Source organism: Molossus molossus, unplaced genomic scaffold (genome assembly GCF_014108415.1).
Source record: "Molossus molossus isolate mMolMol1 unplaced genomic scaffold, mMolMol1.p scaffold_m16_p_22, whole genome shotgun sequence".
In the NCBI taxonomy this organism is placed as follows: domain Eukaryota; kingdom Metazoa; phylum Chordata; class Mammalia; order Chiroptera; family Molossidae; genus Molossus; species Molossus molossus.
The window spans coordinates 4,267,560-4,277,880 of NW_023425358.1; the positions used below are offsets into that span (position 1 = coordinate 4,267,560).

Consider the following 10,321-nt stretch of genomic DNA (forward strand, 5'->3'; position numbering starts at 1 on the left):
AAAATGCTATGATTGATGCTAGTTTCCTAGCAGCCAGGCAAATTAGTGAAATAAATTAAGTTCAAATGTTCCAGCATTTGCCAGAAGAATTAACGTAACTTATTTGCAGAGACACATTCTCTTCAAATCAAGTCAGTAGGAAATTTATCACATGGGTCCTTGACTAAGTCTTTCATTACAGCTTTTAAAAAATGATGCTTGCCCGGCCAGTTGTGGTTCAGTGGTTGAGCGTTGACCCATGCAACAAGAGGTCGCAGGTTCGATTCCTGGTCAGAGCACATGCCTGGGTTGTGGGCCAAATCCCCAGTGGGGGGCCATGCAGGAGGTGGCCAACCGATGTTCTCTCTCATCAATGCTTCTCTCTCGCCCTCTCCCTAAAAATCAATAAAGAAACAATTTGTTTTTAAATGATGCTCAGAAAAATAAAAAATAAATAAATAAAAAATAAATGATGCTCAGATGAGCAATTCTTTTGTTGACAATTTTCAAGAGCTGAGACTATACTAAGTGTCACACACACCAAGGAAAATATTTGCTTTGGATACAAAGCACTCACTGATGTTTCTATACAAACAAAGAAAGGCACTGGGATGTGTGTTAATAACAGTGTCACCCAAACAACAGTAAGGAGAAGACCACAGGGTCTGGCCTCTGTCACCAAGTTGTCATAGCTGTGATTTATCTTGAGGGGAAAATAAAGACTGAGGCCAGAACTGAAATACTAGTATTAAGATAAGAGATGTAATGAGAATGGCTTGTTTATATCAACTGTAGTTTAATAGTTCAGACAATATAAGACATAAATATCCTGTTTATATTATAGTTGTTGCAGGATCATAGGTTTAAATTCTCAGTAGCCCTTTGTGACTATAGGACTTGACTCAGTTTACTCTCTTACCCAAGAGTTGCGCAATAACCAAACTGCTTCCAAATAAAATGGGTGAGACTCAGAGATATTTGATACTACATTGGTTCAAAAATAACTTTCACACAATCCAGATCTCTGGATCTCTGGTGGCTCAGCAGCTTTCCTTAAGGCGCACAGTAGATCCCTTTCCATGCTGAGAGACAGCTGGGTGAGGGAGACAGGCACTGCTGCTGACAGGTCAGAAAGGCTGCCGAGAAGGAAAGAGTTAACACATCTAAACTCTTCAGAACAATGCCACACACAATAAGCACATGTGATATCTACTATAACACTTTTGCCTCAGCTCAAATTGTTTTACTTCCCAATTCTCTGCTTCGTCATTTTTAAATGAGACATTTCAAACCCTAGCTCTTCTGATCCTGAGCTTCACGTTACTCATCTAAAGAATTGAGTTGGTAATACCTACGTCAAGATTATTTTAAGAATTAAGTGACTGCTTGGCCGGTGTGGCTCAGTAGTTGAGAGTTGACCCATGCACCAAGAGGTTGCTGGTTCCAGTCCCGGTGAGGGTACCTGCTCAGGTAATAGGTCCGATCCCCAGTGCGGGGCGTGCAGGAGGCAACCAATTGATGTTTCTATCTCTCTCTCCCTCTCCGTTCCTGTATATCTAAAATCAGTAAAATAAAATACATAATAAAATAAAAGAATTAAGTGACACAATTCACTTAAAGGACTGAACTCAGAGTAAGCTCCTGATAATTCTATAAAAATATTTAAAATGTTATAAAATTATTTGTGTTAAATTGTTAATATAATTTTAAGAAAAGTCCTGTTCTTAATATAGTACGTGCATTCTAAGTTTTTAAAGTCTATTTGCAATGTCGTCAGGTAGCGGGATGTTCCATTTGGCAGACTGTAATTTATTTGGTCAGCCAGGCTGCCAGTTGTCACAGTCCCTCGCGTGGATGTGAATAACAAGCCATCGGGACCGAACACGTGATCGGGAAGCAAGGTTTGAGAGCCCTGTTGGAGGGGTTTACAAGACTCACAAAGGCGGCCCGCTGCCCACGGTCTGCACAGCTGGTCCCAGGGAACAGCAGGAAATCTGCAAAGGGGCCAGCAGAACCTCACGGAGGGACAGGCATTGAGAGCGCCGTCCTTACCTTTGACACCGCAACCTTCTAAACTTCCTCTGCTGGATTGAAACAGTCCTGACTAAAACCCAGGGCACTGTTGTGGCTGTTTCATGGGAACACAAGGGGGAGCTCGCCCAAAGGAAAGGACAAAACCAGGTAAGTCATGGACAGAAACAGAGCAGGAGCTTCCTGGAGCAGGAGCTGGAGCAGCCCTGGTGTGGATGGGCCCCCCTCTAACAGGTTCAGCACAGACAGCTGGCGCTGAGGGAAAATGGTTCAACAAGTGAGGGTACACTAAAGAGGTCCAATTCGTGACCTCGAGTGTGAAGTGACCTTGGCCAAATGGTAACAATGAGACAGGAAAATGGCCTATTGAAGACCAGATATAGGTGCTTGTCCTCATAACAGCAGTAGTGATGGCAGGAAGAGCCTAACCCAAGACACAGCGTTTTGACTATGATTGTCCCCAAGGAGCTTCCATCTGCCACAGTGGAAAATGCCCAGAAGTGTCAATGTCTTTCCAGTGACACTGCATGCTCTCTGCACCCAGGGCTGTGCAGCCAGGAAGGACCCCGGGGGCAGCAGACTGACATGTGTTACATGAGCTACAATTAAAAGGAAAAGTACACAGATACTGAGGAACATTTGCAAAATAAGATCAAGTAAAGAAATTTAAAAACTAAGCCTACTAAGAAACCAAATTTAGGCTCAGAAATTAGGAAACTAGGGTAAGATAAGACACGGCTCTGAAGATGGACAGCAGTGCTGTTTACAACAAAGTAAATGTGCTTCAGGTAACAGCATAAACAGTTAAAAATAATTATGGTAAAATTTATGTCGTGCAAATTTTACCACAATTACAAAAAGACAAAAAGAGAACTCCAATGAGATTACATGTTGCTGTGATGAATCAATCAATATTTATTAGACAAAACAAGAAATTAAGAATGTAGCCTTCATCTAATCACAATTACTATCTGCATACATCCTGTGTTTTAAATGCTTTTCTTAATCCCAGCATAGTGAATTTAGCTATTGTACAATACTTTGATTATTTCCTAATCTTTGTATTATCAACATGGCAGAGGACATGTCAGTGTATATTTTTAATTATATTTAAATATATTTCCCTATTTAAGATTCAAATTGGAATTACTAAAATGAACACTTATTTTGACACATATTCCCAAATTTCTTCTCAAAAGTTTGATACCAAATTATCTTACTTAAAGCAATCTATAAGAGTGCCACAGTCATCTTAGCTTTTATTTTACTTAGAAAAAATTTTTTTTTCTATACTGATTTTTAGAGAAAGAAAGAAACATCAATGACAGAGAACATGGACTGCCTGCCTCCTGCATGTCCCCCACTGGGGTTCAGGCCCATGTGCCCTGACCAGGAATCGAACTGGCGACCTCTTGGTGCATCGGTGGACGCTCAACCCCTGAACCACACCGGCGGGGCTCATCTCACATTTTAAAGCACAGGGCACTACCACACCTGGAAATCTTTGATCGTTTGAAAAGTGAAAAAGTCACATCATTATTTTTATTTATACTTGTAGAGACTGATCATTGTCACATATTTGTAAACTAGCTGTGTTTCCCTTGTAAATTCTTTTTCATGTCCTTTGTCCGATTATCTACTAATTCACTTTAATTTACCTAGAAGACAGTCACATGATATTCACTGACCTGAACTATTTTTTCTTGCCATAGTGTAAGCTATTTCAGTTTTTTTACCCACTACTGGACAGAAGGAGAAAAGTTACCCCTTCGGAGGGAACTACAAAGGGAGGAAGAAAACACCTACCGGGCTTCGCCGCAGGCTTGCCCAGCTCCACAGCTACGCTGGGGGCGTGCACCTCGCGGTAGTGAATCAGGAGCTCCACGTCCCGGTCAAACTTGTGTCCCTCAGCCAAGGACACCTGAGGTCGGAGGAGCACAGGCCCTGTCGGCGCCCCCACTGCCTCTGGGGGGCTGAGCCGAGCCCAGGGCGCAGGTTCTGCCCTGAGGCGGCAGGAGCAGGGGCCAGAAGGGGTAGGAGGCTCAGCACATGGAATGCAGTGGAGACGGGGCACAGCGTGACTCCCCGGGTTGACAGGGACCAGGAAGGGTCTTTAGGAAAGACTGAGCGCGGAGGACCAGGACCCAGAGCAGGGTGCCGGCGCTGTCTTATTCCTCACCTGAGCAGAAGTCCTATCTCCCAGGTACTCGGTGGCACTCAAGGGGCAGTTGCACTGGACCCTGTCGATGCCGAGCTGGGAAGTGATGGTGGCCTCCAAGCTGAGTGTGTAGGGCAGGTGCTCCCCGGGAGCCATGGGCGTCTTCCCTGTCAGGCCACTGCCCGCAGCCCCCCCTGTGGAGAGTGACCGTAGCGGTGTTTCCCTCCCACGTTTCAGCAGGCCCGCACCTCGGAGGGGTTGCCAGGTGTGTCCCCCGACTCCAGGGTCTGAAGAATGCGGGTGCTCACCGGAGAGCGGGTACCGGGGGTTCAGCACAGCGGGGAGCACGTAGCGCAGGGCCCCGTCCGCGTCCAGCGGCAGCTCCTGGACGTACTTCAGGGCCAGGGTCGCCTTCGACCCGGGGGGCAGGTTCCCCAAATTACAGCAGAAGACGTCCCTGGAGCTGTCGTCCTCCTCCAACAGGAAGGCTTGGTGGCCCTGGCTGACGGCGTCCTCATAGTTGGTGCGGGCCTGAGGGGAGCAAGGGAAGGACGGTGACATCAGAGGTGACAGCTTGACGAGGAGTCGGCTGGCCCAGAAAACGGACACTGGTGGGTGGACTGGGATTGGTGCTGCCACGTGCACCGCTGCGCTCTGAGCGCCTCTGATCCATGTCTGCGCCAACGGCTTTAGGAAGGATCAGGAGGAGGGGAGTGGAGCACAAAGCCATCGATATCGACATTTTTGTTACGTTGCATTTGGGAGAGGTCCTAAGGAGGATGAATTACGAAAATAAACAGGGAGGAGACAATATACTCATTTTCAGTACCTCATTCTTCTCCTGTAATTCTGCCACAATTTTCTTCCCATCCACCATGGCCTCAAAGCTGTAGACAGCGGAGTCGTCATCCATGGGGAAAACAAAGAAGACCTCCAAAGGAACTTTCTCCTTATTCTCATAGTTTAAGGTAGCAGACACACCAGCCACAAACTCAGAGATGGACAAGGTCACAGAGATGCTCTTCAGTGGCACTGGAAACAGACCAGAGTTCAGAGTTCAACCAAGTGTCCTAGAAGGCCTCCTGCAGACTGGGCGTTGTGCTTGGGCCAGAGATATTATGACAAGTAGAGTCAGGGGTCAGGCTCACCTGGCTCCTTTGGGTGGGTTAGGAGGCCACAGGGACGCTCCATGTTGACACAGGTGTACTGTGGAGAAGACACATCATAAGTACAGAGCCATGTTGGGGATTATCTATTAAACACCAATATCTTACGTGCTCCTCTCTGGCGGGAGGATGTACTCAGAGGGTTGATGAGGGAACTGGGAAGGAGAAAGAAGTGGAAAGAATGGGATAAAGGTGCAGATAGTGAGGCTCCTTCTCAGTGCAGAGCCAGGTGGAAAGCTGTAAGAGTCACTAAGTACCTGTTAACAGGAAACCTCTGTAAACAAGGCAGGTTCAATCACCAGGAACACTGTTTCAGAAGTGTGTTTGTTACACCACTCCTTAGTTATAGTCAACTAATGGAATTAACTTAACCCCTCAGAATCTCAGTATTCTTTCTAAAGTGAAAATCATATGTAGATGTATATATGAATTGATGTATATGAAGTCCTCAGAAAGGTGCCTGGCCTGCAGGAAGCATTTAATCAATGATGACGGACATTAGTGTTGTTCTTGTTACTGTTGTTAAACAGAACTTGGCTGTCACCTTTGTCATAGGCAGTTAGACATGAAGAGAGCAAGCACCATGGGCCAGGTACAAAAGGTCACCCAACTGCTCCCAGGAACCTTTCACCTTCCCTTTCCCTCCCTCCCCTCCCCTCCAGGGAGTCCCCACATTTCACTTCCCCTTTCACCTCCCCTCTCCCCTCCCCTCCAGGAAGCCCCACCCCCACCCCCAGGCAAATCACCTTTACCTTCCTCACTTCTAAACTCCAAGGGCCCCTCCTCCTTTGCCTCAGTAACTTGTTTCCTAAGCCCATTTCTTCTATGAAGCAATTCTTCTACCTCTGTGATTTTCTAAAGAAATATTCTCTTGTAGTTTCAGTCTTGGCCCTGAGTTCTTTCCAGGCCAGAACTCAAGCACTGATTGGTGGAACCAGGTCCAGTCTGACCCCACAGGGCTAACACCTGGTGCCACTGCCACCCCCTCCCACATACCAGTAGGTGGGTCTGGTCCCAGTCATTGGCCCCAGTATCTAGTATCACTAGAAGCTGCCCTCCCCCTGTTCTGTCAAAGGATGACCTGAGCTGCAATCTCTAGCATCAATTAGGGGGATTTTTACTGCAAATAAACCTTAAGCAGCTAAAGGATAATTGCCTGGTGCACAGAGCACTGGCGACTCGAGGAACGTATGCGTGTCCAGAGCCCAGGGCACAGTCACTGGAAACCAGAACTTCACTGGGAACCTGCAGGCAGAAGAGCAAGCAGGCTCCAGAGAAAGGTCAGTTTCCTTCCTAGAACAACGCCCCTCCTCAAGGACTCTGAAGTTCTGGCAGGACTATTTCTAGGCCCTCTGTGCTCATCACAGCCACCATGGAAAACCTCACACCTACTCCAGCCAGGGGCCCTGTTGGTCACCCCTCTGACAGCAGTGGTGTTTCTTACACCCTCTCCCTGCCGGAGGGATGGGATAATCACTGACTGTGGCCCATTGGCTTCTACTGAATAGGACACAGGGGGCAGCAGAGGCGGTGGGGAGAGGAATGGCCACTCAGGAAAGGGGTTTACACGCACTCACTAGATTGGGGTAAGTTCTCTGGTACAATATGCTGGGCTGGGGGTGGAAGAATTTCTAGTAACACCAGCAGGGAGCCTGAAGCTCCCTGGACAAGGATACAGGGGTACCACAGCTGGAGAAACTGTAGGGCAACCAAATCTGTAATTCTGGGCAGTACTCACCAAGGGTGGCTTTCGGGTGAAGAGGCAGAACAGAGGCCGAGTATCTCCTACAAAGAAACAGGCTTCTTTCAGGGTTCTACCACCAGAACAAACCCCTCACAGGGGAAATTTGCTATTCTGCACCCTTCCCAGTACAAACTATGCTGGGTCAGAATTCATTCTCCCTCCCGCGGGGTGGCATTTCACAGATGCGCCTACAGCAGGTAGGCAGACTGGGCACAGTGGCTGCCTAGGTCACAGACCTGCCCCAGTGGCAGATGGGAGGACCAGGCTGCCTAAGGAGGACCTGGCTTCCCTGGGAGCACAGAGGATGCCCTTGGAGGATCAGGATGCCCTGGAAGCATGGAGGATGCCCCGGGAGGACCAGGCAGCCCTGGAGCACAGAGGATGCCCTGGGAGCTCCAAGGCTGCCCTGGAAGCACAGAGGATGTCCTGGGAGGTCCAGGATGCCTTTGGAGCATGGAGGATTCCCTGGGAGGACCAGGCAGCCCCCCCGAGGACAGAGGATGCCCTGGGGGCTCCAAGGCTGCCCTGGGAACACAGAGGATGCCCTGGGAGCACAGAGGATGCCCTGGGAGGACCAGGAAGCCCCCGGAGGACAGAGGATGCCCTGGGAGGACCAGGCAGGCCTGGGAGCGCAGATGATGCCCTGGGAGCTCCAAGGATGCCCTGGGAGGACCAAGCTGCCCTTGGAGCATGGAGGCAGCCCTGGGAGGAGGCAGACCCCGGAGCACAGAGGATGCCCTGGGAGGTCCAGGATGCCTTTGGAGCATGGAGGATGCCCTGGGAGGACCAGGAAGCCCCCGGAGGACAGAGGATGCCCTGGGGGCTCCAAGGCTGCCCTGGGAGCACAGAGGATGCCCTGGGAGGACCAGGCAGGCCTGGGAGCACAGAGGATGCCCTGGGAGGACAGGCAGCCCCGGAGCACAGAGGATGCCCTGGGGGCTCCAAGGCTGCCCTGGGAGCATGGAGAATTCCCTGGGAGGACCAGGCAGGCCTGGGAGCACAGAGGATGCCCTGGGAGGACAGGCAGCCCCCGGAGGACAGAGGATGCCCTGGGAGGACCAGGCAGGCCTGGGAGCACAGAGGGTGCCCTGGGAGCATGGAGAATTCCCTGGGAGGACCAGGCAGGCCTGGGAGCACAGAGGATGCCCTGGGGGCTCCAAGGATGCCCTGGGAGGATAAAGCCTCCCCAGAGAGGACCAGCTGCCTGGGAGGATGGAGGCTGTGGCAGGAGTCAGGCTCCTGAGTCTGGCCCTGCATGGGAGGCTGCGCTGGGCTGCACCATACCCTGAGGCCTGTGGCCCCTGGGGAACAGGGTTCCAGCCTCTCAGGACATTTGGGTGCCCGGTGGGGCTTGCATAGAAACTGAAAGTGATTTAAAGGTCAGTTTCCAGACCTCCAATTTGGGCGGCCAGGTGTTCACAGAAGGGAAGGGTTTAGGGGCTGCAACAGGGTTGGGATTGGGGGAGGGAGGCCTGAGGCTCCATTTCCACAGCACACAGTTACACGAAACAGGAAAAACTGTCTCAGTGAAGGGCTGGCAGGGAGAGGCGAGAGAAGACCAATGACAGAAGGAGAGTGAAAGAGAAGGAAAGTAGGAAAAGCGGCGAGATTCCTAGGAGATGGCTAAGTCCCACTGCCACGCCCCAGGAGATCCCCTGACCCGCCCCACAAGATCCCTCTGACCCGCCACACCTGTAGGATGCCATGGGAACCGCACACCTGGGCTAAATTCTGTACCCTGGGCTCTCAGGGAAACCAGCCCTAAGAGTCCTGGAAGCAGGGGAAGGGACTTGGGATGGCGGGTTTCAGTCCTCTGAGGTTAGCAGAGCCCAGCCCAGATGGTCACCTACCAAGTCCTGCAGGCTGAGCCCTGAGTCCTGCAGTCCACGCCCTGATAGAGGGCCCCAGTGCAGCTGGTCAGCTACCAAGTCCTGCCATCCAAGCCCCAGATCCAAGCCCCAGGTCCACGCCCAGAGTCTGGCAGTCAGCAACCCTGAGTCACTGCAAAAAGAAAACAACTGCAATCAAATTTCCAGGATGACCCGCCCACTCCTAGGGACCGGTTACAAAATAGCAACCCAATGACTTAAGGGATCGAGAGGAAATTCCTTTTTTTATTTATTAATTTATTTTAGTTACAGATGTTTCCCCTTTTCCCCCATTGACACCTTCCTCGCCCCCCTCCTCCCCCAGCACTGTTGTCTATGTCCCTTGGTTCTGCATACATGCATATAAGTTCATTGGATATCTCTTCCCATCCCTCCTCCCCCCTCCTTTGAGGTGTGTCAGTCTGAACCCTACTTCTATGTCTCTGGGTCTATTTTGTCCATTATATCTCAGAAATAAGTGAGATCATGTGATATTTGTCTTTGAAATTCTTAAACAAATATTCTAACATTCGCCTGTCTCTGAATCAAAGGAAAGTTCTTCAACCCTGGGATGTTTGCTCTTTTTCCTGTGCCTGGTCCAGGGTAAGGGATAATCAGAGGACAGGCAAAGGGAAGGGACATTCGTTTTTCAAGGGGAAATGCTGTAATAGTAGCATCATCAACGGCAAAAAACTGCATCTTTCTGGAATAGACTTAATTGCCAAAGGATTGGGTATGAGGCTCTGCTAGTAATCCTCTGTGCTGGGCCTGAGCTCTGTGGGCTTTATGTCATTGATTTAGCTCTAATCAGTCATTTGCCCCAGATTGTACCCTCCCAGGACATGAGGGTGGTGATGAGGAGCCAGGGCAATGCACACTGGGATTAAGTCTACAGTCATGAATCACGCATTTTTCATCTGGATATTAAATCCAGTTTTGGTGGGGTAAGAATGTAAATCACTGAGAGTATCTGTGCTTATATTCCTGCCTAAAGGGCACTAGAAGTGATAAATTTTCCTGTGTCTTTTCTATTTAATCAATTTCCCATTTGCCTGGAAAATACTCCCCAGCATTTTACCTGAGATAACGGGTATACAACAGTCTTATCTTTTCCCCCAACATTTGTCACAAAATATCTCACTTTTTATTATTATTTTTGAATCACTCTAGTATATTAGTAGTCTTTGGAAACAAAAGACACCATTCTACCTTTAGCATTCTATTTTTAGTAGTGGTATTTCCATTTACAAAATATAGTAATTCTCGATCAGGCAAATTTCAACTGGTGAAGGATTTTTACTTAAGCTTCCCTGCCTGCATTTTGTCCACAATTCATTCATTTTCGCTGGTCAATCAAAGGCCCAGATTTCATTGT

General features: G+C 49.2%; 1 protein-coding gene across 1 annotated transcript in view; it reads right to left on the bottom strand.

Moving 5' to 3' along the window:
* LOC118640315 (von Willebrand factor A domain-containing protein 5A-like) overlaps positions 1–9,030 on the bottom strand; it is a 41,254-nt gene extending 32,224 nt beyond the window's left edge. The window contains exons 1-7 of the mRNA XM_036277251.1: positions 8,929–9,030; positions 7,073–7,119; positions 5,317–5,374; positions 4,998–5,200; positions 4,477–4,699; positions 4,190–4,362; positions 3,817–3,931 (exon numbers count right to left, since the gene is read on the bottom strand). Coding sequence (XP_036133144.1) covers positions 3,817–3,931; positions 4,190–4,362; positions 4,477–4,699; positions 4,998–5,200; positions 5,317–5,359 — 757 coding nt within the window. The 5' untranslated portion in view covers positions 5,360–5,374; positions 7,073–7,119; positions 8,929–9,030. The remainder of the gene's footprint in view (positions 1–3,816; positions 3,932–4,189; positions 4,363–4,476; positions 4,700–4,997; positions 5,201–5,316; positions 5,375–7,072; positions 7,120–8,928) is intronic.
* Between the last annotated feature and the right edge of the window lie 1,291 nt (positions 9,031–10,321).